This window comes from Lepidochelys olivacea (assembly GCF_965140295.1).
Source record: "Lepidochelys olivacea isolate rLepOli2 genome assembly, chromosome: 1".
NCBI classification, from domain to species: domain Eukaryota; kingdom Metazoa; phylum Chordata; order Testudines; family Cheloniidae; genus Lepidochelys; species Lepidochelys olivacea.
The window spans coordinates 43,606,687-43,634,331 of NC_140411.1; the positions used below are offsets into that span (position 1 = coordinate 43,606,687).

The 27,645-nt window shown below is 42.0% G+C and overlaps 1 protein-coding gene across 4 annotated transcripts in view; it reads left to right on the forward strand.

The window, feature by feature from the left end:
• The window catches only part of SGCG (sarcoglycan gamma), a 140,532-nt gene that overhangs the window by 69,243 nt on the left and 43,644 nt on the right, over positions 1-27,645 (forward strand). For all 4 annotated transcript variants that reach the window (XM_084633683.1, XM_084633684.1, XM_084633685.1 and 1 more), the window contains one exon: positions 26,771-26,890. In XM_084633683.1, the coding sequence (XP_084489809.1) occupies positions 26,771-26,890 (120 nt within the window). The remainder of the gene's footprint in view (positions 1-26,770; positions 26,891-27,645) is intronic.

Genomic DNA, 27,645 nt, shown 5'->3' on the forward strand with positions numbered 1-27,645 from the left:
ACAGGAAAACCAAAGGTTTGGTCTGTTTTTGTCTCACTGTCATTAGCTTTTTTCAAAATTGTTTAAATGGTTCTACTTTCTGTTTTTCTTTCACACTCTTTGATATATATGGTTGTACTTGTTTAAATTAGGCACTTTAGGGGTACAACCGACTGGAGGAAGTAATATATATGCTGTTGCAGTTCATTGAAACCATAGCGTATTTGTGCTTTCATTTTCTCTCTCTGTCCAGAGGGGGGTATCAGCTGGAATCTGAGTGTGGTAAATTCAAATTTGATATGGTCTTGAGTGCTTGCCTTTACATTCACTACAATGGTGTATCATGCCTGAGGCAACTAACAGAGATGTCTAAAGTAAACCTCCTCCTTCAAAGTGTTCTAGAGCAAATTAGGTAAAGTGCCTGAATTATGTCTATTTCTTCAAATTCTGGTGACTGCTGGATTATCTACACTACAAAAAACTCTAATATTGTCTTCCTCTTTGAAGTGTTGGTTCAATAATTTTTTTTACTCTTTTTGAATATATTTTTAAAAAAGAATTATCACCTTACGTTGAGGAATCCAGAACTCTTTAAAAAGACAAGCATTCTTCTTTGAGTGCTTGTCCATATGTATTTCACTTTTTGTGCACATTCATCCCATGCATTCAAGTTTGGATTCTTTTGGCCAGCAATGGCTGTTGGGGCTGTACCTGCACCCTACATGGCCTAGTACTCCCCTACCCAAGAGCATAAAGGGTGGCATGACCCCAACTCTCCCCCAGTTCTTTCTTACCGCCTATTGCTATGAATAAAAACTTTGGCAGTATCCAACCCTTTCATTCACTGTGTGATTTATACTTTCTAGTGTAAATAGTTCATGATAGTTGTAGTTTTAGATCGTTAGTTAACAGTTAGTAATAGTTTTAGTCTTTTATTCTCCCTTTTAAAAAAAGTCCATATTGTTTTCCATTAGTTTTCCTAACGAGACTTTCCCAGTACCAGGTCCCGCCCTTATGGATGAAAAAAAGTCTCCTAGGCTTAAAAACTGCCCATCTTGTGGTATGGTAATGCTGCTTAATCGTGGACCTATTGTGCCTGAGTAAAGGATACATTCCTGACAAGTGTGTCATATGAAGGTCATTCTCTAAGAGAACACAAAGGTAAGAGAGGCTCACCTCAGGCTATTTTTACTGGGGAGGTCTATGCACCTCCCTTCAGATCCTTCTGCACCAAGGCTCTTGGCTCTGGCAACATTGGTACCCATCACTAGGGTACTGATAGCTTCTGTCCACCCCTTCTTTGGTAGTGACATTCTTGGTACCAACAGCTTACTCGATACTGGGTGATCTGACTCTCTTGGAATCACCACTTTTGTGATATGATTTGCTTAATATAAAGACTGATGAAGCCTTACGTTCATTAAAAGATTCTCAAGCAATACTGAGCTCTTTAGATGTTTACACACCAACATTGAGAAGTAAGCAAGTCAGGCCACAACCATATTTGAGACAAACCTATTACTCACAACAGAGACCATTAGAAATTCCTAAGAAAAGACAGAGGACTTAGAGGAGGAGGCCATCAGCCTCCACTTTGCTGTCCGTTCATCCTGCTGCATTGACATCAAGGAAATGAATTTGATTCTTATTGGTACTCTTATTTGACTTTTATTGTACATCTTCTCCATTATTCTTCCATTACCTACCTACCCACCCCTCATCCCCTCTTTGGGAACCATTAGTTTTATTTTTGTGGGGCCTGGAACCTTATCACTATAGATCAGTGATATTCAGACTGAGGCTTGCGAGCAAGTGGCTCTTTAATGTGTCTCCTGCAGCTCTTTGCAGCACATGATATTAAAACACTATGATTTAAATATTAACCAATCTAAGTTATTAACCAATCAGGATGCTTTTACTATGTTACTAACCAATTGTAGTTGATAAAATAATAATGCTTGGTCAGTCATTTTGCTGTGAGAATTATATGTAATCTCCCCGTCATACTGTTTAAATATGAATATATATTGTACTATAGTAAATGTAACAATGAATTTACACTACTGTGGCTTTTTTGGGGTAATGCTGGTTACTAATTTGTCTCCTGAACCACTGAGGTCTGAGTATCAGTGCTACAGAGTTTCTAGAGATCATAGAGATGGGGTATTCCATACAATTGCAGATCTCTCTGTCCCTTTTCATGGGCCCCTACCATAAGAGTTTGTTACATCAAGAAGTGCAATCATCTCCAAGTCTCAGAATAGTGGAAGAAGTGCCTCAAGAATGCAGGGGAAGGTTACTTTCTAATTCCAAAGCAAAAGTGAGACTGGCACCCTATTATGGATTTGAAACACCTTCATCTGCAGATTCAATTCAGGGTGGTAACTGTGGCTTCTATAATTCCATCCTTAGATCCACAGGACTGGTACACAGCTCTGACCTCCCGAAGCCCTGTTTTCATATAGCAATTGATCCTGCTCACAGAAAATACCTAAGGTTCAGGTGGGCAATTCCTATTATCAATAGAGTTCTGCCCTTAGGGCTATCAACAGCACTGATGGTATTTATCAAATAACTACTGGTAGTGGAAGCTTACCTGGGAAAACAGAGAGTCCAAATTTACTCCTACTGGGATGACCGGCTCATTCAAGGGACATCTCCACAACAGGTGACCGAATCTATTCACCAAATACTCCAATTTTTTTCCTTTCTAGGACTTTGAATCCGAAATAAAAAAGTTGGTATTACTACCTATCCAAAAGGTAGAATTTATGTGGACAGTGCTAAACTCCACCACAGCAAAGGCCTATCTGCTTCAGCACAAATTCAACACCACAATTTGCACAATGTCACCTAGTCATTATTTGTCATTTTCCATGCAGATATTCTGGAGGCTGATATTCATTTCTGCAACATGATACAAGATTGTTTGTAAATGGAGATAATGTTCACCTAATCTTGCAAGCTATTGTGAAAGTGTTTGTAAAGTGCTTTGAGCTCGGGCTCTGATCGAGCTCCAGCCTGAGCCACAACTTGAAAGTGCTGACTGCCCAGCTAGGTTTCCAGCACTAGCATGAGCCTTGCTAGCCCAAGTCTGTTGACTGGGCTGGAATGTTTGTTTCTGTGAGCTGTGTAGATGTACACTCATTGTCTTTAAAACATCAATACATACACCTTGTAGGTTGTAGTTTCAAAATAAGAAATGAATGGAATGCTAAACATATAAGGCAATAATTAGGAGTATGATTATCAACCATAAACACTCAGGGAAAAATTAGAAAATAAATAGATTTGATACATGTCAAGGTTCCTTCCCCACTCTGAACGCTAGGGTACAGATGTGGGGACCTGCATGAAAAACCTCCTAAGCTTATCTTTACCAGCTTAGGTCAAAACTTCCCCAAGGTACAAAATATTCCACCCTTTGTCCTTGGATTGGCCGCTACCACCACCAAACAAATACTGGTTACTGGGGAAGAGCTGTTTGGAAATGTCTTTCCCCCCAAAATACTTCCCAAAATCTTGCATCCCACTTCCTGGACAAGGTTTGGTAAAAAGCCTCACCAATTTGCCTAGGTGACTACAGACCCAGACCCTTGGATCTTAAGAACAATGAATAATCCTCCCAACACTTGCACCCCCCCCTTTCCTTGGGAATGTTGGATAAAAAGCCTCACCAATTTGCATAGGTGACCACAGACCCAAACCCTTGGATCTGAGAACAATGAAAAAGCATTCAGTTTTCTTACAAGAAGACTTTTAATAGAGATAGAAGTAAATAGAAGTAAAGAAATCCCCCCTGTAACATCAGGATGGTAGATACCTTACAAGGTAATTAGATTCAAAACATAGAGAACCCCTCTAGGCAAAACCTTAAGTTATAAAAAGATACACAGACAGAAATAGTTATTCTATTCAGCACAATTCTTTTCTCAGCCATTTAAAGAAATCATAATCTAACGCATACCTAGCTAGATTACTTACTAAAAGTTCTAAGACTCCATTCCTGGTCTATCCCCGGCAAAGCAGCATATAGACAGACAGACCAGACCCTTTGTTTCTCTCTCTCCTCCCAGCTTTTGAAAGTATCTTGACTCCTCATTGGTCATTTTGGTCAGGTGCCAGTGAGGTTACCTTTAGCTTCTTAACCCTTTACAGGTGAGAGGATTTTTTTCTCTGGCCAGGAGGGATTTTAAAGGGGTTTACCCTTCCCTTTATATTTATGACAATACAAAATTACGGAAAGCAGATTTAAATCATTCCCTAAAACAACTTATAGGGTGTGAAGCTTTAAGGAGTGAAGGAATTCTGCTTGTGTTGTCTAACTCACCATTTCTATTCAAAATGTTAACAACAGAAATGCAAACCTGATTAAAAATAAAGTCAAATTATTGTATTAAACACATCTATATCAACTTATTTCTTGATTAAAAAGGAAATCTACTGCTTAAGACCAAATCTTCATCATCACAATATAAAACAGACTTTTGGGGTTGCAGTAAAGGAGCGTAATCGATATTTATGTATGGGCAGACATTTATGCTATGTTAGATTGTGTGTTTTAATTTATCAGATGGACATCTATAGAGATTTTTATACATTTGAAGAAATAAATAATTAGTACTGCAAAACATAACAAATGTTTACTACTGACTGAGAGTGACTAAGAATGGCTGCATTTTGTGAATTAGCAAAGTAAGAAAATGACCACAATGAAAAAAGCAATGATAAGATAGCACAATGCATTTTGTTTCTTTGCCTAGTTTAAAATTTATTATATTACCTAATAAATATTTTATAGTATGTTTTCTTATTAATAGCCTTTAACAATAACATCAATTAGATTACATAATAGAAACCAAAATTTACATAATATTCCTGGAAGTTCCAAAATGCATAAAAATATAGGCATGTCCACTAAATAAACATCAACTAGAAAAGGGAAGAGATTTTTTAAAAATTATCTATTAAATGATTGGTATTTCCACTAAATAACTGACTACAAGTAACAATAATCTGGCATTTCCAAACAACCACAGGTAAAAAAAATATTATACATCTAATACTTAAGTTAGAACAAGTTGTCTAGATTTGAAAAACAGATAATGCCCCAAAACCTGATCTTCTGAAGTGGTAAAACATCATCTTTGAATCTAATTTTTTTTAAGACGATAAATAAAAAGTAGTCTATAAAAAATACCACAATTTGATTTAAATTATTTCATATCCTTGTATATCGGTATGCATCCAATGAAGTGAGCTGTAGCTCATGAAAGCTTATGCTCAAATAAATTGGTTAGTCTCTAAGGTGCCACAAGTACTCCTTTTCTTTTTGCGAATACAGACTAACACGGCTGTTACTCTGAAACTTGTATGGGCTTGTTTGTTGGAAAAGATTGGGAAATGTATGTATTTTATGACCCACATTGTAAAACCTGTTCTGCTACCCCATTTTGGCAATACCCAAACCAGCTTGCCTAATTTTAGGCTCCTAAATCTTTATTTTGGCATGCTTTGCCTCTTAGAATCAAATCAAACTCAGCCTTCTAACAGCAGCTGCTTTTATATTTGACTAAACATTTTATAGTCTACTGTGAATAAAAATCAAATTTTTAAATAATAAAATCACATTTAAAAAATTTAAATTAAATGCATTTTTCTTTTAAAAAATAAACTTGTTTAAAATTAAATTTGAAATTATGAAAACCTATGTTAAGACCAAAACTTATTATAATCTATTTCAATTAATTTTAATAATGCTGCATCTATGAGACCTCCTCAAATTTTGATGTATTAAAGGATGCTCCTTTTTTAAATTATATGCAGAATAAGATGGAAAAAATCTTTAACACCTGAGGTTAACTTAAGCATTATAAATGTCTCACAATGTCATGTAATACATGAAGTAAGTAGCCATATTATTTTCAAACTTTACAGTGGATCGAATGCTGATGTTTGCATTTTTCCAAAGCTAAGTACTTTCAGTCTGTATTGTGCAGAAAAGCTTTTGACTTAATTACTTTTTGTTTCAGTTTAACTAGCTGGTTCAAAGAGAATATTTTCTTCATTTGGGTTAGTTCATTCAAAGTTGAGAAACCACGTGGAAGCTGAAAAATCAGGGAAGCTCATTTTCCTCTGCCAGTCTGTGAATAAAAGCCAAGTGGCAAAAGATGAGATCTACCAATTATAAAATCTAGAAAAACATGGGGCCAGATTTTCAAAGTTATTTAGGCACCTAAAAATTCAGATGGGTGCCTAATGGGCTTTTCATTAGTGCCTAAGCAGATTCGGTGTCTAACTTCACTTGATTTCAATGGGAGTTAGGCATGAATTTGTTTTAAGATTAGGGTTAGCAAAAAGAAGTACAAAATTTAGTTGCTTATTAAGTGATTCCTATTTGCTCTTTTTGAATGCCAATATTATTTATTCTATTCATAGCATATTGGTCTTCTGTTCTAACTAGTGTTCTGTTAAATTACAGTATCTGTGCCATAGTAAGAATTACCATAAACAAATATTAACTATTTGCATGATACTTCCATGACTGATAATCATGAGACATGCTTAAACAATAATGACTGAGGGATTAAATAAGCAGTTAGAAAAGGTTTACTGCTAAGACCTATTATCCTCAGTCATTACATCCTGGGAATGATGTTGCTGTTATGATATTTTGGTGATCACCCATACCAGTAAGGAGTTCTCTTACCTCCTGCCTCATAACCTTGGTGCCTTTATGCTGTGCAGCTTTGGTTCAGAGCCCTGACACCTGTAGCCAACCCAAAAGCACAAGGTCTCATCCTGACTTCTAAGAACATAGGGTTGGAAGGGACCTCAGAAGGTCATCTAGTCCAACCCCCTGCTCAAAACAGGACCAATCTCCAATTTTTGCCCCAGATCCCTAAATGGCCCCCTCAAGGATTGAACTTATAACTATGGGTTTAGCAGGCCAATGCTCAAACCACTGAGCTATCCCTCCCTTCCGCCAGCCTATTTAGTCCTTGCAGGGTGACACCAACAGCCCTTCCAGTCCTGAGTCTCTCCAAATCCATCCATCCCAAGTTGTTAAGTACCAGACACTCAGACTTTTCTCCTCTAGTTCATCACCCCCAAAAGATATGAAACCAGTTCCCCAGTCACCAGTTTACTTTTGCACTCACACTCCAGACAGTTTACACACCAAAGACCTGCTTGGAGTAAGATGAAACTTCAGGCTTTACACTTCCAAATTAAATAAACTCCTTTTTCTGATTCAAATTACCTGAACAGTTTCCCAATGTAACCCCTGCCGTAGAGGGGATCCTGCATCTCGTGGACAGCACCCGCCAAGTGACTGTCCCTCAGTTTCTGGATGAAAACTTCAGTTTCAAACCTCCTTTTTAAAAGGCTCCCTGCATCTCACCCCCACCCCCCAATCTCTCTCTCTCTCTCTCTCTCTCTCTTCCCCACCCCTTCTGCCCCCCCTCCCCCGGCATGGTAACCCATAGTTATTCAGAGTTGGGAAAAGTCCCTCCTGAGGTGATAGCCTGGATGTCTCATTGTTTTTCCATTAAACAAATGGCCCATCATTTGTCTTTTCCTGGTTTGTACAATGCTAGGTGCTTGGAGCTAGTCTCCTGTTGTTGGGGCGGCAGCCCTTCCCTCTGATTCCTCACCATCCTGCTGTGAAGTGGAGCTGAATGTTACAGCACAAATTATGAGCAAGCTTTTATATATACACAAATACATATATTCATAACCACGGTCTGTATACCTAGCTCATAATGACCATGAAGTTCAGAACATTACAAAGTTTCATAAAAGACCTTAACATATTTTTATAGCAGAATAACATTGTATACTTTTATTCTTTTGGGGTCAAACTCCCTGTTCTCCTCTTGGGGGTGTCTTGACCCTGATTTGTCACAGTGTTGCTATTATAAGTTTGAAAAACATAGTCATGTGGATTTTTTTAATGAGTGGTCCAGTTTCAGTTGGTATGAACAGGGCCTTGCTGAAGAATTAATGCCTTGTACATTAGCCAGAGTGCTTGAACCATTTCTCAGCATTCCATCCAGTTTATAAACATAAGTAATTGCAGTTGTGGAACATTTATGAGAATAAGTTTGGGATCAGTCCAGGGATATGGTCTTGTCAGGTTATTAAATTATATTTCAACAAAAGAATTATAATCAGTTGTGCCTACAGTAGAAAGTGATTCAAAATCAAATGTTAGAATCTTAGAATAAGTGTTTAAGACTGATTTAGATATCTATTTTACCTTAAGAATTATCCACGTAGGGGAATGGAAACTGTGTCTTACTGGCTGAGTTTCTGTGGAATTTTCCAGTTGGGAGCAGCAGCTATCCACTTCTCATAAATGAACTAGAGCTCCCCCCATAAACCATAGATCCTCCCCGAGTTCACTAAAGGCGAAGCACTTCCACCATAAGGTTCCTTGTCATTAATGCTACTGCACATTTCCCAACTCACCAGTTCATTGCAGCCCCTCAATAACCTAACTCTTGTAGGAGCCATATCTACATGATTATAGCCTGGCATCCAGTTGGTTGTTCCAGGAACACACTATCATGGGTGGGGCACAACAGTTGTGTGATGTAGGGCAGTGGTTCTCAAAGCCGGTCTGCCGCTTGTTCAGGGAAAGCCCCTGGTGTGCCGGACCAGTTTGTTTACCTGCGGCGTCCGCAGGTTCGGCCGATCGCAGCTCCCACTGGCCGCGGTTCACCGCTCCAGGCCAATGGGGGCTGCAGGAAGGGCTGCCAGCACGTCCCTTGGCCCTTGCCTCTTCCCACAGCCTCCATTGGCCTGGAGCGGCGAACTGCAGCCAGTGGGAGCCGCGATCGGCCGAATCTGTGGACGCTGCATGTAAACAAACCGGTCTGGTGCGCCAGGGGCTTTTCCTGAACAAGTGGCAGACCGACTTTGAGAACCACTGATGTAGGGGACAGTGTTGTTTACTGCAGATTTCATCTAAAGAAAGGTTACCCACAGGTGTGATTGAGGGAGAGATTTTAGTGGAGTATATCAGCCCCCTGTTCTGTGCCATCGTACTTCCATTCAGCCTGTGGCCCCTTCTTTTGATGAGACATATTTGTTGTTGGCTGGCAGGGGAAAACCCAGAACATACTGTAAAAGTGGCACTACTTATTTCTGATCATGCACACAGAGATACCTGAGCGTAAGTGCCTCTTCACTTGCAGAAGCAGAGTGAAGCAGGAAAGCCTTAACTACTTTAAAGCTTTGTTTTGAAAGATTGGCCTGAAAGTAGTTTATAGAGCTAATTGAGGTTAACTGGTAGAGATACAAGTCAGACGTTCTCAATTGTTTATTTATAAATGTAACCCTTCTGCCCGTCAGAGTTGGCAGCAACAAGGGCCGGGTTCAATATCTAGGGGTTCCATTCCAATAACACAATGCAAACCGGCTCGAGCCCCCACCCAGTGATCTGGGACAAATATATACCACCCCCGCTGGGCGCCTCCAAGAGGCAATACTTCCCCTCTCGCAAGCACATAGTCTGAGTGTAGCAAAAGTCTTTTAATAACAGAGAGAAACAATGTGGCATTATGTTGGGGAAACACCACCAACCGGATTCATAACACAACCCATGAGCAAAAACAACCCCACCCCAGGCAAATTGGGGCATGCCCTTTTCCCTTTGGTTCTTGAGTCCAGCAACCCCAAAAGTCCAATGCCCCAAAAGTCTCTGTCCCTGGTCAGGGCAGCCCCAGAGTTCGAAAGTTTATCGGCGGAGCTTTACCTCCCAACCTGGGTGGAAATGGGACGGGGGTAAGAGGCACCTTACGTGATCTGAAGCTGACCGCCCCATAGCTCCATAGCGGCGCTCCGCTCCGCTCCGCCAGCCGCCCCACAAAACTCCTTCGCGCAGCTGCACTCCGCTCCACCAGCCGCCCCACGAACTCCTTCGCTCAGCTGCGCTCCGCTCCGCCAGCCGCCCCACGAACTCCTTCGCTCAGCTGCGCTCCGCTCCGCCAGCCGCCCCACGAACTCCTTCGCTCAGCTGCGCTCCGCTCCGCCAGCCGCCCCACGAACTCCTTCGCTCAGCTCCACGGCCCACAAGCAACTCCTGCCATCCACACACTGCTCCGTGTCGAACTGCTTCGCCAGCCGTCCCGCAAACTGCTCCACAATATATCTTCAGGCTCCCCCACTACTTAACACAACACTCAGTGATTTCAGCGCTTAGGTGAATTCAGCTTATAATAGGGGAGCCCCAGTGCTGGTGCACTGTCAGCCCAAAGTGAGCTCAGCAGCCTATAACTAGACTTCTAATGAAATCAAAATTAGCTCTGATATTCCACAGTGGAGAGAGGAGGAAGTGCAATTAGCATGTAAGGCCCTCACCAAGGGGCCCATGCCACCAAGTATTAATACTTGTCCCCAGCCTCTCTCCATTCACACAGTTTTGGAACCCATGACCCTTGCCTAGCGAGTGCTACTTAGATGATGGTGAATCCCTCCATCGTAACAAAAGGCCACGTACAGTTCCAAGCACAGTTCCCATAATCAGGGTAATAACAATTTATTCTTCCTGCCCCAATAACAGAGACACTGGGGATCCCACAGCAGCCAAAGTGACCATTTGGGCAGCTATGGTCTCATTCTAGGCGTGGTGGGTGTGCCTATGCAAATGAGATCGGCCCCTGAAGTTCTTTTCCACAACTTGCCACACCTCACCACCAGATGTCAGGGTGGAGCTCATCCTGACACTGCTTACATAAAAATACGTCTGTTCATATCATGTGATGAGAGTAGGGGATTGAATCAGGACTTCTGATTATGTTCCTGATTCTGCACATGATCTTGACTGTGACACTAAAATTATGTGCCTTAGTCTACCTGTGTGTAAAATATTTGCTGACAGAACCTCAAAGAAGTGGTGTGTCATTTAATGTTTCTAAAGATTTTGAAATCTTGGTATGAATGACTCTGAAGTATAAATGCAAAGGACTGTGATTATTACAGCAAATGACAGTCGAGTAGGTATACTCCTGCATTGTCTGTATCAGAAATGTTAATATTCTTGATGTTGGGAGCTCTCACTGTACACTGTAAAATATGTCTTAAACTGCACTCAGAACACCTAATTTTGGCTAACCACTTGGGTCAGAAAGGGATAACCTTTCTGTGTTTTCTTAAATTCATTTTATTTGTGTGCTTAAGACATAGGTACATGTGCTTGACCCTCCTGTTGAAAATAGGTCCAAAAATTTAACCCTGATATCCTTATTTGTCCTTATTTAAGGAGAGACAAGAACTAAGATCTCTTTTTACCCTGCTCCCTTTTGTTGTAGCCTTGCCTGGCTCCCTCCCTCCCACCAAGTTGTCCGAGCCTCCTACTCATCCGCATGTGCATTACAAAGTTCCTCTTCTTGCCTCAACCCTGCCAACTTCTACATCATTGGCTAGCTGTTTTCTATTTCTTCCCATGATGACAGGGTAGCACCAGCAGTATGAGGAGATGTGGCAAGGCTCAGATGCTGCCAAGTGAAGGAGGAAGTGGTTCCCAATTAGGAGGCACCTCAGCCTTCTTCCCTGGCCACAGACCCTTTCTCCTTCCAGGACAGTAGCTCCTACATAACATTTTAAAACCACTGGAAACTGGTTAGATGCCTGTCAGGTTAACTGAGGTGGACCACTATGTGAACATTTGTATGATACAGTTATGTGGTCATGGTAAGACAATGTGTACTGTAGTTGTACATATAGTTATATTTTGGACTACTTCCTGTAATTGTGCTGCCAAGTAGAGTCAAGTAGAGTTATATGTTTTGGGGGAGAGGGGCGCAGGGGAATTAATGTCAAGAAATGAGTGGTATAACTGAAGAACAAGCAACTTTGCCTTTACCTTTCTTTGTCCCTAATATCCCTCCGACTGACAAACATTGATTTGACACTGAACCCAGGCATTACTTGTTATTACAAATCACTTAGCCTCATAGACTAAAATGCATCCCCTAACTCAATGAGATGGCCATAAAATCTAACTCAGACAAGACTAGACATGAGACAACAGTTCAGGTAAGGGAAAGTGGAGATTATTGAATAGGGAGGATTCCTGGAAGAACTGTGGTTGAAAGGAAATTGAAAGCAAGACAGGAAGCTTGACCACCAGGAAATGGATCTAAGCATGGACACACCATGAGTGAAGATGCAGTGCTAAGAGTGAGTGGGGATTTAGAATGTAGTAAGGAGAGAGGATTGTAAGGAGAATAGAGAGTGAGGGGAACCATAGGAAAAATGTGAGCAGCGTTTGATTAATTTCAGTAATATAATCCCTTTTTAAAAATTCCTGGATCCAGTTTCAAAAGATATCATTCAGTACCCAGTAGCTGCATCTTGCTCTTCGGCCTTAACATTTGAAAAGGCTGGAACTTTCTTTGATAAGCTGATCAAGGAGTGCAACAAATGAAACCCACTTTGATTTATTAACTGAAGCCTCCAAGACCTGGATAAATGGAAAGGAAAGTCTTTCTTTCCTGAGTCTTTTCTCCCTCAGGTCAAAGAGGAAGTCTTTAAATTAGTGTTCAGTCTTAAAATCAAACTTCAGTCTTAAACTGCAACTTCAGTTTTAAAAATCAAAGAAATGGTTATGACCTTTGGTTTGTGTCTTTATAATCTGAGTTGTAATAAAATAATTAGTTTAATTGTCAACATTTATCAAACTTTTGTAATTATATGAATTCTCATTGGTTTTTTTTTAAATTATCCCTCCTCCCAGGGGTGTTCTAGCATAATAAGTGTGTGCCCCCAATGAATCTTCAGTTGGTGATCTGTAATAGTTAGGATTGTACCACAGTTTCTGGAGAATCTTCATGAAGAGACTATTGCCTTTTGTCTTTAGAAGACCAGAATCACATCTTGAATCCATCTGTGTAGCAATGCGATGACTTGCTGGCATGGTGCCTCCTGCTGGTTGTCTCAGGAATTAGCTCTCCAGCATACAGAGCGCCCTCTGCTAGCCAGGGTCTCACCTGCCGCTGCCCCCCTCACCCCCCATGTCCCTCCCAGACCCCAGTGCCCCTGCACCTCAGGGTTCTGCCCCCAGCAGTACCCCCACTCTGGGTCTCCCCTCCCAGGGGAACTCCCAGCCCTCTATCCCCACCTTGCCTCAGTGGCTATTGCCAGTCATCATCTAGCCCCCCCACTCACTGAGGCAGACTGCAGTCTGTAAACCACTCATCACTGGCAAGGGGATCAGACTTTGCCTCTGCCTAACCCTAGGCTGCGCCTCTGCAACCCTGGTACCTGTTTTGGCTTTTATCAAGGCGCACAGCCTGGGGATTTGCCAGGCTGGAGCTCCCCAGCTCCTCTTTCCTTTCCCCAACCCTACTGTACTCCTGGTACCCTGATCTCCCAGGCAGTCCAGTCCTTCTCTCTCTACAGCTAGAGAGAGACTGACTCAGCTCCTGGCTCACAGCCCTTTTATAGGGCCAGCTGTGGCCTGATTGGGGCATGGCCCCAGCTGTGGCTGCTTCCCCAATCAGCCTAGTCTTTCACAGGAGCGGGGTAACTGCCCCACTACAATCTGCTTTTGCAACATCATGCAAGGGACCAACAGCATGAGAATCCTAGGTTCCACATGTATCAAGTCATTCTGTGGAGGAAAACACACTAGCAGAACAGGCCTCAAAGCCATGCAGTGTCTGTGCTAACAGATCCGAGCACAGTGAGCTCCTTGGGCTCAATTCACCTTTGCCTTCCTCCTTGTCATTTACGTTATATTACATTATATTTACATTAGCTATAACATCACTGTGGTCTTTGTTTGGATGTTCATTTTAAGTATTCTAAAGTTAGTGACAATCCACTTCGATAACTATAAAATCGGGATGCTTTGAAATGCAAAATCTGTGAAATTCTCTACACCAACCAATAAAGCATGGAAATATGGTAACAATCAAAATGATTTATGCAGTTTGAAAGCAATATTATAGTTTCTAGGCATAGTGTTGACTATCTCCTGTGTCCATCACTGTAGTTTGAGGTAGCTGCTAAAGTAAGAACAATGTTTGTGCTATGAATTTTTTTGTAACAAATGGGAACAAAGTTATAACAATACAGATAAAACAGTGTCAATACTTAATATATTACTTCATTAGTATTAATTGTCTTCTATAAATTGCTGCACTAGAGTGTCAGATCATTTTTATTTTTCTTATCGGTGTTGTGACATTTCATTTTCAAGTAATGATATTTTTTCATTAAAGACATAATAGGCAGAGAACAGTGTTAATGAAGCATGTTGTACATAAGAGTTTGATAATGTTTTTACAGGGAAAACCCTGAAGCCAGTTTTATAAACTTGACTTAATTAATAACATCATAAAATCATTAGTTTTCCCTTCTTTACTTTTCCCAGAAGGCTTTCATTAAAAACTTCATTTTTTCTTTCTTTCTTATTTTTAAGATAGGAGCCAAAATGTATTTCATCAAGATCTCTATACTGCAGAAAAATTATTACTTGCATGACTTTAATCAATGTCCAGCTGGATTGTGAGAAGCAAAGATATGATACAAGAGTAATTAATAGAAAGAAAAATTACAAACCTCATTGAAGAATTTTAGAGGTGAATCAGTGTTCCTAAAAAGGTTTCAGAGTAACAGCCGTGTTAGTCTGTATTCGCAAAAAGAAATAAATTGGTTAGTCTCTAAGGTGCCACAAGTACTCCTTTTCTTTTTGTTCCTAAAAAGGAGAACTTACACTGTCCATTCCAGGAGGAAAAGTAGAGTTTTGATCCCAGTAAAGTAAAAGGGGTATTTAAATTTTAGTGACTCGATAGATTTCATAATTTCAAGGCATAACTTCTTGTTTTATTTAACAGTAAGCTTCAGTTTACTCAGATTAGCCACCATTTAGAGAACGACAGGAGGCTGCCAATAAAGCACTGTGCAGACTTTTTAATTGATCCTTCTTTCCCTGTTTCCTCTTGTTTTGATGCATGGCAGGTGTGTATTAAACTTGTGTAACTATTAGTCTTCTGTGATACCATAGTGTACTTGGATGTACAGAATAGTGAAACCTTTTTAAGATATAAACAATAAAAATTGAAATACAGGAGAAAATAAAGAAAAATAATGTCAGTAGCAATGCATTTGAGATTAAAGTTAATTAAACATAATCAAATGCAAATTAACTCCGAAAAAATTAAACTAGTCATTATGGGCAAGATTCTGATATCCAGACTCCCATTGAGTAGTAAGCATCTTACTGTGCAAGAAAGTCCTACTGACATCAGTGGAACACTTGCAAATTAAGGTATCACTCAATGGAAGAGTTTTGGACTGTCACTGTATATCATTTTCATATTGATCTTTCTCAGTACACAAGAAATATTTTACATTGTCCAATTTCAGGAAAGCACTGAAGCATATTGACTTCAAATTCTGTGACCTTTTTGTGCACTGGTTTGGTCTGGAAAGGCATGATGGTGCGCTCGGGGCTAGGAGTCTATAAATTTGTGAAGCCACCTGTTCATTCCCTTCTTTCATGTGCCATGGAGAAAACAGGAAGCTTTGCATTGCTCTCAACCTGCTCATAACACTTGCAATTCTGCAGTATGAAAATTATTATAATAAAATCGCATGCTTCAGGGCTTCAGCCAGTTGCTTGCAACAGTTAGGAAGCGATCCTCCTCCTCCTCTCTTTTCCCCCACCCTCAATGCACAATTGGCCAGAAGTATATTTGTTTGCTTGTTTTTGTCTCCTTTCTCTGAAAAATCAGGGATTAGCCACAGCTGGAGATGGGACACCAGCTGGGCATGGATACCAATACTCTGCAGTTGCACAGAGAATCCTCTTTCTTAGCATATGTCTACACTACAATTAGACATGTGCAGGGCTGAATTAAGGTTATGAGTGGCCTAAGGCTAATAGGAGGGAAGGGCTAAGTATGAATTACATATTACAAAAATTATGAAGTCATCAAACATTTATCTACTTACAAATTAACAAGTTTATTTTACTCTCTCACTACTATCTAACCCTTTCGCTACACTCAATTCTTCAAACAGATAGTTCTGAGTAAGAGGTAGCACAAGGGATGCTACGCTGTCCTTCTTTTAGGCCTCCTTCCTTCTAGGTGGTGGAGTGCTCATCTCTATGAGGAAGAAGACTGCAACATTCCCCATCCTGCTCACCTCTTAGGAGGTGCTGTTGTCATCATGAATAGGTCGGAATATGAACAAGAGGCTGCTCGGCAGCTCTCCAAAACGAGTTTCTACAAGCCATTACCCTATGATCCCACTGAGAGTTACCAAAAGCAACTACAGCATTTGCTCAAGAAACTTCCTGAAAAAGCACAAGATCAAATCCGCACAGACACACCCCTGGAACCCCGACCTGGGATATTCTATCTACTACCCAAGATCCATAAACCTGGAAATCCTGGGCGCCCCATCATCTCAGGCATTGGCACCCTGACAGCAGGATTGTCTGGCTATGTAGACTCCCTCCTCAGGCCCTACGCTACCAGCACTCCCAGCTACCTTCGAGACACCACTGACTTCCTGAGGAAACTTCAATTCATCGGTGATCTTCCTGATAACACCATCCTGGCCACTATGGATGTAGAAGCCCTCTACACCAACATTCCACACAAAGATGGACTACAAACCGTCAGGAACACTATCCCCGATAATGTCACGGCTAACCTGGTGGCTGAACTTTGTGACTTTGTCCTTACCCATAACTATTTCACATTTGGGGACAATGTATACCTTCAGATCAGCGGCACTGCTATGGGTACCCGCATGGCCCCACAGTATGCCAACATTTTTATGGCTGATTTAGAACAACGCTTCCTCAGCTCTCGTCCCCTAAAGCCCCTACTCTACTTGCGCTATATTGATGACATCTTCATCATCTGGACCCCTGGAAAAGAAGCCCTTGAGGAATTCCACCATGATTTCAACAATTTCCATCCCACCACCAACCTCAGCCTGGTCCAGTCCACACAAGAGATCCACTTCCTGGACACTACAGTGCTAATAAACAATGGTCACATAACCACCACCCTATACCGGAAACCTACTGACCGCTATTCCTACCTGCATGCCTCCAGCTTTCACCCTGACCACACCACACGATCCATCGTCTACAGCCAAGCTCTGCGATACAACCGCATTTGCTCCAACCCCTCAGACAGAGACAAACACCTACAAGATCTCTGTCAAGCTTTCTTACAACTACAATAGCCACCTGCAGAAGTAAAGAAACAGATTGATAGAGCCAGAAGAGTTCCCAGAAGTTACCTATTACAGGACAGGCCCAACAAAGAAAATAACAGAACGCCACTAGCCGTCACCTTCAGCCCCCAACTAAAACCCCTCCAACGCATTATTAAGGATCTACAACCTATCCTGAAGGATGACCCAACACTCTCACAAATCTTGGGAGACAGGCCAGTCCTTGCCTACAGACAGCCCCGCAACCTGAAGCAAATACTCACCAACAACCACATACCACACAACAGAACCACTAACCCAGGAACTTATCCTTGCAACAAAGCCCGTTACCAATTGTGTCCACATATCTATTCAGGGGACACCATCACAGGACCTAATAACATCAGCCACACTATCAGAGGCTCGTTCACCTGCACATCCACCAATGTGATATATGCCATCATGTGCCAGCAATGCCCCTCTGCCATGTACATTGGTCAAACTGGACAGTCTCTACGTAAAAGAATAAATGGACACAAATCAGATGTCAAGAATTATAACATTCATAAACCAGTCGGAGAACACTTCAATCTCTGTGGTCACGCAATCACAGACATGAAGGTCGCTATCTTAAAACAAAAAAACTTCAAATCCAGACTCCAGCGAGAAACTGCTGAATTGGAATTCATTTGCAAATTGGATACTATTAATTTAGGCTTAAATAGAGACTGGGAGTGGCTAAGGCATTATGCAAGGTAGCCTATTTCCTCTTGTTTTTTCCTACCCCCCCCCCCAGATGTTCTGGTTTAACTTGGATTTAAACTTTGAGAGTGGTCAGTTTGGATGAGCTATTACCAGCAGGAGAGTGAGTTTGTGTGTGTATGGGGGTGGGGGGGATGTGAGAAAACCTGGATTTGTGCTGGAAATGGCCCACCTTAATTATCATGCACATTGTAGGGAGAATGGTCACTTTGGATGAGCTATTACCAACAGGATAGTGAGTTTGTGTGTGTGGTTTTTGGGAGGGGGGTGAGGGGGTGAGAGAACCTGGATTTGTGCAGGAAATGGCCCAACTTGATTATCATGCACATTGTGTAAAGAGTTGTCACTTTGGATGGGCTATCACCAGCAGGAGAGTGAATTTGTGTGGGGGGGTGGAGGGTGAGAAAACCTGGATTTGTGCTGGAAATGGCCCAACCTGATGATCACTTTAGATAAGCTATTACCAGCAGGACAGTGGGGTGGGAGGAGGTATTGTTTCATATTCTCTGTGTATATATAAAGTCTGCTGCAGTTTCCACGGTATGCATCCAATGAAGTGAGCTGTAGCTCACGAAAGCTCATGCTCAAATAAATTGGTTAGTCTCTAAGGTGCCACAAGTACTCCTTTTCTTTTTGCGAATACAGACTAACATGGCTGTTACTCTGAAATCTTTCAACCTTGTGCTTCTATCCTCAGCTCTCCACATGACACAGTGCAAAGCCAAGCCCTGCAGGTGTTTTCCCCAAGCTATGGGCTCTACACCACTTACTCTATCTCACTCTGACTGCAGTCTGGGAGGCAGCCAGCTTTTATTATGTAAAAGAAAACCACTCAGGTGTAAAATCCACTGAAGTGGAGGAAGTAGTAGTGGGAAAATTACATTGGGTGGCATTATATTTTAGGCTGTCTTGCTCTGAAAGCTGCCTCCCAGTGTTGTACTGGCTGAAGATAATTACTGTTTCCACATTGAACCCAAATATTATTTATGGGATGACACCCAGTTTGTGTAGTTAATCTACAGTGATTCACCACATCAAGCCATTCTGTCACTAAGCTCTTCCACAATTAGAATCATAGAATAGAATCACAGGACTGGAAGGGACCTTGAGAGGTCATCTAGTTCAGTCCCCTGCACTCATGGCAGGACTAAGTATTATCTATTCTAGAATGTGTGATCAGTAGCTCTGACATGAGGTTCTATGTGCACCATCGCCATATGGTTTGCATTTGTTTGTTTTAAGCTTTCTAAAAGAAAAAGATAACAGCTAGAAGTGACACAGATCTTCAGATGGTTGCACAGTGCTAATGCTTACCACTTCTGTACTATGTTAGCTCTTCAAAATCACTGTACAAACATTAAACAAACTTTCAGCTTTTGAATGACGAGGAGCTAGCAAAACAGAACTATTCCCTGTTGTGTTCTCTGCCCCGCCCCCAAACAAAAAGATTTCACTGAAAATCTGCATCTTAAAAGAACCATTAAGGATCTTTCAAAAGAACAGTCCAACCAAGGCTGCTGTAGTGACAGCCTTGTTACATCAGGTCTGGTGTTTGTTTAAGGCTGGTGTAGAATGAAGGGAGAGCTTCCTGTTTCGTTTGCATGTGTAAATCAAGCAGACCTTGCTTATTTTTTCCTTTAAAGTGCTCAGAGTTTAGGGGAGGAAAGTGAATGAGATTCTGGTTATACCAGGTGTGGAAAAGCAGAAGGACCAAAATCTATTCTTGTGAAAAAATCTGTTCTCTCTGAAGTCAATAAGGTTACACAGGTGTAACTGTCAGCAGGAATTGGCCTGTGTTCTCATTCCCTTCTCGAATCACACACATTCCATTCTTACCCAATATTTTCCACTTGGGAAAGAAGTTAGTTTGAATTGGGGCAGAAAAATGAGGAGTAGCTTAAGGTTTATTTAGCTTTACAGTTTTTGAATGAAACTCAAAAGAAATGAAATGTGTGGTACTTTTATGATGGATTGAACTGCTGGAGAATCAGCAAATGGACAGAACCTGCCTTTAGCCTATTCAGCCAGTCTTTTTATCATAGCCTGCTAAGAAGTGGATTTAAAATCCTCGAGGGAGAGGGGATGGAGAAACTTGCAACATTGTGGGTTGAGCTTCCTCCAGTGCTTTTGCAACCCCTTAAAAGCACAACAATGTGTTGGCCTGTGGAACTACGCTGAGCATAAGGAAAGAACTTGGTTGCCTGAGCATCCCAGTACAGAAAAATACATCAAGGAAAAAAATTGGATTTCTTTGATTTTTCGTATAGTTCAATACAGTATTGAATACAGTGCACCATAAATCTGAAGCCCCTCAATGGAAGGTCCTATAAAAGTTAAAGTACTGGTATACCAAATGGGATGTTTTGTTTTGTTTTTCCTACAAATGTGTGGGAATTTGTTCCTTATACATGGGAGCGGCATTAGTTCTGGCTGGATCTGGATAGAGTGTGTGCAGGTTCTGTGCAAGCTTCCCTACTGCTCTGGTACTGCCTCTTTCCTGCACCACCCCCTGGCCCTGACCCCGACCTCCCCTCCCCCCAGGCACTCACCAGTTGTCCAGAAATGGGACCCAGCACACATAGAAGATGACAGTGATGGGCACTAGGACCCAGGAGTCAGCGTCCTGGAGCTGTCTGCTAGCCTCAGCTGAGGAGAGGGACGGAGGGAGCTTCTTCCCTCCCTGACAGCTAAGCAGACCTCTGGAGGAATTGGGGGTGGGATATTGCCTGCTCAAACTACACCCACAGCTGGCACAGGTTCCTGTGGTAAGCAGATTTTTAGAGTCCAGTTACCAGTGTTAACCGGATACCTAGCAGTGTGTTCCTACAGCACAGGGAGACGAGAGGGAGGAAAAGCAACAGGCTGCCGGCTGATCTTCTTCCAAGCCACAGGGGGCTGCTTTGCCTTTCCTGCTGACAGAAGTGCTCCAACAGGGCTGTGTGAACAAGCTCGCTCCCTCTCACCCAGACCCAGCCGTGCCCCCTGCCTGACCAGTAGGTCCTAAAACTAGGAGAGCCTAAGGTTAATCCAGCTCTGGACACATGCGGCTGTCTCTTGCCAGCTTGTTCAGTCTAAGGGTCTGTTTAACTGTGATAAAGAGGCTCGGACTTGGCTGCAGCCTGAGCTCTGGGACCCTCCCACTTCAACTTCTTGGACACCACTATCAGCTTCAACAATGGAACCCTACAGACAACTATATACAAGAAACCCACAGATCACCACACCTACCTTCACAGATCCAGTAACCACCCAAGACACACCAAGAAATCTGTTATCTACATCCAGGATCTCAGATACCACAGAAAATGCTCTGAAAAGAAAGTCCAGAATACATGTCTTAAAACACTTAAAACTGACTTCACCGAACAAGGATACTCTACGAAGGAAGTAGATCTCATCATGGAAAGAGGCACCCACATACCACAGGGAAACCGTCTTCAATACGGGGAAAAAAAACACTGGCCTTCAAACAACCCCTCAGCTTCAACAAGGTCATCATCACAAGCAAGTTCCCCACAGGGTAGGTCACACCAATTCAAAGCAGCAGCAGACACTGTCAAAACAACAAATGCAAAATCTGAAGACATATCTCCACTGCTACGATGGTAGATACTCTCCAACCACAGGTTTCAGAGTAGCAGCTGTGTTAGTCTGTATTCGTAAAAGGAAAAGGAGTACTTGTGGCACCTTAGAGACCATTACAACAACTTGTAACACACCCATCTGCCTACTAAACCACATTGTCTTACAACTTCAGAGGTGTTAATTAATTAATTTTAAATGGTCTCGTACAACATGTGTGAACTCCTTATGCTTAACAATCTGTCCCACCTTGTATTTAGCATGAACACTCTAGTTTCCTTCTACAGACCTGAAGAAGAGCTCTGTGAAGCTTGAAAGCTTGTCCCTTTCACTTTTACTCGCAGAAGTTGGTCCTATAAAAGTTACTCATTTTGTCTCTCTCATATCCTGGGACCAACATGGCTAAAACAATACTGCAAACATTCCCACATACAGACATTACACACACTTTCTCAACTTCCCCACCCCCAAGAAAATCAGTTATTTCTCTCACAGGCTGGGAAGAGAGGAAGGTAAGGAATTTGTGACAATGTGTGACCATAAGTATCTCTGTACTAATTGCATATTTTGATCTGCGTCCAAAATGTGATTTATGTGCTTGATTACTGGCAATGTTGAAATGATTAGTGGCAATGAAACTATGGGGTTTCAAAACATAAATCAATGTTAAAATGCCAGTAGTGACCCAGGTAGACCCAGCCTACCCCTTGCTCCTGACTAATGAAGCTGTACACCAGCCACCTCAACAGCACCAAGGAAAGATTCAACTACAGGCTCAGCAGGTGCAGAATGACAGTTGACTGTCATTTTCATAGATTGAAGGTGTGACAGTTGGATCACAGAGACCTCCATGGGACTTCCACCTGATGTGCTAAGACTACCTCTGAGCCCATTTTCCCTGCCAGCTTGGGACTTCAGTACCCTGTCTTGCTGAGATAGACATGCTAGCCTGCTGCAAACACAGACCCAGGTATGAATCATGTCCCCCAGAAGCTGCAGACCTAACTGAAAACGGCTTAGAAAGTGCTCCTGTCTCTAGCACCCAGATACCCAGTTCCAAATGGGGTCCAAACCCCAAATAAATCTGTTTTACTCTGTATAAAGCTTATATGGGGTAAACTCATAAATTGTCCACTCTCTATAACATTGATAGAGAGATATGCATATCTGTTTGCTCCCCCAGGAATTAATTACTTACTCTGGGTTAGTGTATAAGCCAAAAGTGATTTTATTAAATATAAAAAGTAGGATTTAAGTGGTTTCAAGTAATAGCAGACAGAACAAAGTAAGTTACCAAGCAAAATAAAATAAAACGTGCAAGTCTAAGCCTAATACAGTAGGAAACTGATTACAGATAAAATCTCACCCTCAGAGATGTTCCAATAAGCTTCTTTCACAGACTGGACTCCTTCCTAGTCTGGGCCCAATCCTTTCCCCTGCTACAGTTCTTGTTGGCTCCAGCTCAGGTGGTAACTAGGGGATTTCTCATCACTGGAACCTCCTTTGTTCTGTTCCACCTCCTTATATAGCTTTGGCACAAGGTGGGAATCTTTTGTCTCTCTTTTGTCCCACCCCTCCTTCTAAATGGAAAAGCCCCAGGTTTAAGATGGATTCCAGTACCAGGTGACATGGTCATATGTTCTGTGAGACCCCAAGCCTTCATTCTTCCTGGCCTGACTCACGGGAAGGCTTGCAAGTAAACAGAGCCATCTACAGTCAATTGTCCAGGTTAATGGGAGTTATCAAGATTCCAAACCGCTATTAATGGCCCACACTTTGCATAATTACAATAGAACCTGAGAGTTATATTTCATATTTCTAATTTCAAATACAAGAATGATACATTTATACAAATAGGATGACCACACTCAGTAGATTATAAGCTTTGTAATGATACCTTACAAGAGACTTTTTGCATGAAGCATATTCCAATTACATTATATTCACACTCATTAGCATATTTTCTCAAACTGGGGTCCATGAACCCGTGGGGGTCCCGGATGGTATTTCAGGGGGCCTGTGGGCCCCACTGATCGACTCCTCCCCCTCCCTCTATCTCCTGGAGGCTACTGAAGCCAAACCAGGAGATTTTAGGTGCTAAAAGTCTGGTGGTGTAGCGGGGCTAAGGCAGGCTCCCTACCTGCCCTGTCTCCTCACCACTCCTGGAAGCGGCCGGCACATCCTTGCAACCTAGGGGGGTGGGGGCGCAGGCAATGGGAGTTACAGGTGCTCTGCCTGTGCGCAGGGGCAGCGCATAGAGACTGCCCTTTCCCCCCGCCCCCCCACCTAGGAGCCGCTGTCAGAGAGATGTGCCAGTTGCTTTTGGGAGCCACCCGAGGTAAGCGCCACCTGGTCAGAGCCCACACCCCAACCCCCAGCCCAGAGCCTGCACACAAACTCTCTCCTGCACCTAAACTGCCTCCCAGAGTCCGCATCCTGCACCCCCTCCTGCACCCCAACCCACTGCCCTAGCCTGGTGAAAGTGAGTGAGGGTGGGGGAGAGCAAGCAATGGAGGGAGGGAGGATGGAGTGAGCAGGGGGTGGGAAGAGGTGGGGTGGGGCCTGGGGGAAGAGGTGGATTTGGGACAGGGCCTGGGACTGAGCGGCCCTGCCCGAAATGGGTTGCTAAAGTTTGAGAACCACTGGCCTAGTGAATGGAGGGAGTGGGAGAAGCGGTAGATGTGATAAATCTTGATTTTAGTAAGGCTTTTGACACAGCTCCACATAAGAAATGTGGTCTAGATGAAATTACAATGAGGTTGGTGCACAACTGCTTAAAAAAACGCACTCAAAGAGTAGTTATCACTGTGAAACTGGGAGGAAGTATCTAGTGGAGTGCTGCACAAGTCTGTCCTGGGACGAGTGCTTTTCAGTATTTTCAGTAATGACTTGGTTAATTGATTGGAGATTATGCTTATAAATTTTGTGGATGACATCAGATTGGGAGGGGTTGCAAGCACTTTGGAGGACAAAATTAGAATTCAAATTGACCTTGATAAATTGAGAATTGGTCTGTAATCACCAGATGAAATTATGTAAAGACAAGTGCAAAGTACTACACTTAGGAAGTTAAAAATCAGTGCACAACTACAAAATGGGGAATAATTGGCTAAGCAGTGGTACATCTGAAAAGGATCTGGAGGTTACAGTGGATCACAAGTTGAATAAGAGCCAACATGTGATGCAGTTGCATAAAAGGCTAATATCATTGTGAAATGTATTAACAGAGTGTCATATGTAAGACACATGAGGTAATTGTTCCACTCTACTCAGCACTGGTGAGGTCTCAGCTCGAGTAGTGTGTCCAGTTTGGGGCACCACACTTTAAGAAAGAGAAATTGGAGAAAGTCCAGAGTAAAGCAACAAAAATGATAAAAGATTTAAAAAACATGGGCCAAGAAAAAGTTGAAAGAAATGGGCATGTTTAATCTTGAGAAAAGACTGATAACACTATTATCAAAAGGATGGTAATCAATTCTTCTTCATGGCTATCGAGTTTAGGACAAGAAGTAATAAGCTTAATCTGCAGCAAGGGAGATTTATGCTAGATGTTGGGAAAAGCTTTCCAAATGTAAGGATAATTAAGTACTGTGATGGGGCAAGGCCAGATGGCTATAGAAAAGTAGTGGGAGATAGATATATTAGCTCCAGGCTAAACAAATCCCTAGTACCAGGACAAGTTAAATGGCAGCTGCTCCAGGTCAATTAAGACACCTGGGGCCAATTAAGAACTTTCCAGAAGGCAGGGAGAACGCTAGGTTGATTGGGACATCTGAAGCCAATCAGGGACTGGCTGAAACTAGTTAAAAGCCTCCCAGTTAGTCAGGTGGGTGTGGATGTCAGGAGCTGTGGGAGGAAGTTGTGCTGTTGGAGAGTCTGAGCAGAATACACCATAACAGGCACAAGGAAGGAGGCCCTGAGTTAAGGGTGAAGAGCAGCTTGAGGAAGTGGGGGCTGCTGTGGGAAAGTAGCCCAGGGAATTGTACATGTCATGTTTCTAAAAGGTCAGCTACCATAGCTGATACTATTAGGGTCCCTGGGCTGGAGCCGGAAGTAGAGGGCGGGCCTGGGCTTCCCCCTTTGCCCCCCCACCCCCGCCCCCCGATTAATCACTAAGACTGGGAGACAACAGAGACTGTGCAAGGGAGGATAGCTTCTCCTCACCTCTCTCACTGGCTTATGATGAAAATGGCTCAGTAGACTGTGACCCTTGTCTCTAGAGAGAGAAGGGGTACATGGAGGGTCACAGTGAGCCTCTGAGGCTAGTGAAATCCGCCAGGAAAGCTGGAACCCATGGAGAGAAGGACAGAGCTTTGTCACAGTACTAAAAGAAGTTATCAATGGAAGTTGTGGACTCTCCATCAGTGGAGGCTTTTAAGAACAGGTTAGACAAACATCTGTTAAGTATAGTCTTGATATACTTGGTCCCATGTAGGTGGTGGACTAGATGACCTCTCTAGGTCCCTTCCAGCCTTACATTTCTATGAGTCTATGAAATGGGAATGATAAAGAATTGGCCTGAATGGGGATAGGGATGGAAATTGTCTAGGCTGTTACAGGCTTGCCCACAAAGCAACTCTTGGAGACCAAAATAAAATATGTTTTAGTGATTTAGGAATCTGTGAGTCTGTTAAGAAGGGTAGTTGCCATTTTGAAGAAGAAAAACACAACCCCCCTTTGATCTTGACAGGAGTCATTCTCTTCAACAATCAGCCAACTCCAAATAGATTCACAACTGGCAATCTACATTTCAGACCAGACAGTGCCAGACAAACCCTCTGCTTTGACTCATTTTAATGTGTTGATAGGATGGCCAGTCCACTGGATGATTTTTTTGGCATTCGAAGTCTGAAAATATTTTTCAATTAATTTTATGTGGTTTAAGAAGAACATGATAGGCAGCATTTGTAAAATGTGGAGCCAGAACTGCACTTGATGTGTAAACAGCTAAGGGATTGTTTTATGAAGAGCTTATTCTCCCTAATAATGAGGATGTTGCAAACATATCAATGTCGTCAGTATTTTTGTTAATTAAGGAAGCGATATTACATTTATAATGATCAAAGATCCTTCATATGTCTGCCATTACCATAGTATCTTCACAATTCCTAAATGCCTTTAGATGACTCACAAAGTTGATAAGAGTGGATTTTGAATAACCTGGTGTTACATGGCTGATTATTTATGTATAGAATGCAAGAAAGGAATCATTATGAAAGGTCACTTAATAATCATTTATCTTGTCAAATATGCTTTTCAGGTCCTAAAATGGTAGAAGTCCATGGTCAACAGTTTCAGATCAACTCCGTAGATGGCAAGCCACTTTTTACAGTGGATGAAAATGAAGTTTTAGTTGGTACAGATAAACTTCGAATCACAGGTTCGTAACAGACATTTAAGAAATGCCTGAAAAATGCGTTTCCACATATAACTAAAGCAAAACCACACACAGTTCATCTAAAATAACATTTACATTAAACCATGTGCCTGTAAACACAAGTTCTATCTTTACCTCATTAGGAAAGGGAAAATTTGAAAATGTTCTGACCTTTATCAATAAATTTAATTGCTGGGTTAGGAATGTCATTAGCATTATAATGGGGTTTGCATAAACTTCACCCTAAACTAACTCTTGTGGGTAGCAGACGTTGTGCCTGAGCTGTTTTTCTCATCCATTTCTTATTTTAAGTACACATGGTAACTGATAAACTAAGACTGAGGGAATCCTGCATGGTCTTATTTGTGTAACCATTTGGATTGAGAATTCTACATGGAACTTTTGCCCAGTTCTGCTGTAAAACAGTGATTTTTTTTTATACCTTCTTTTAAAGTGACAACATGCTCTTATTTCCCCTTGCCTTTGATATTTACACCATAGCACTTTATTAAGTATAGTGCATTTAAAATGTCACTTACCAAAAGACAAATTTGCCTTGGACGTTATCAGATCATGTCTGAATAGTTCTGCACATTAACATTAATTCAGAACAGTAGTTACTATGCTTTCATTTGATAGCATACATAAAGACATTTTACTCTGCTCCATTGTAAACTAGTACTTACATGACCTGTAGCCACTAACAACATTTTCCAGGTCTAAATTGCTTTAAAATGTACATATTAAAGTTCAGTTGC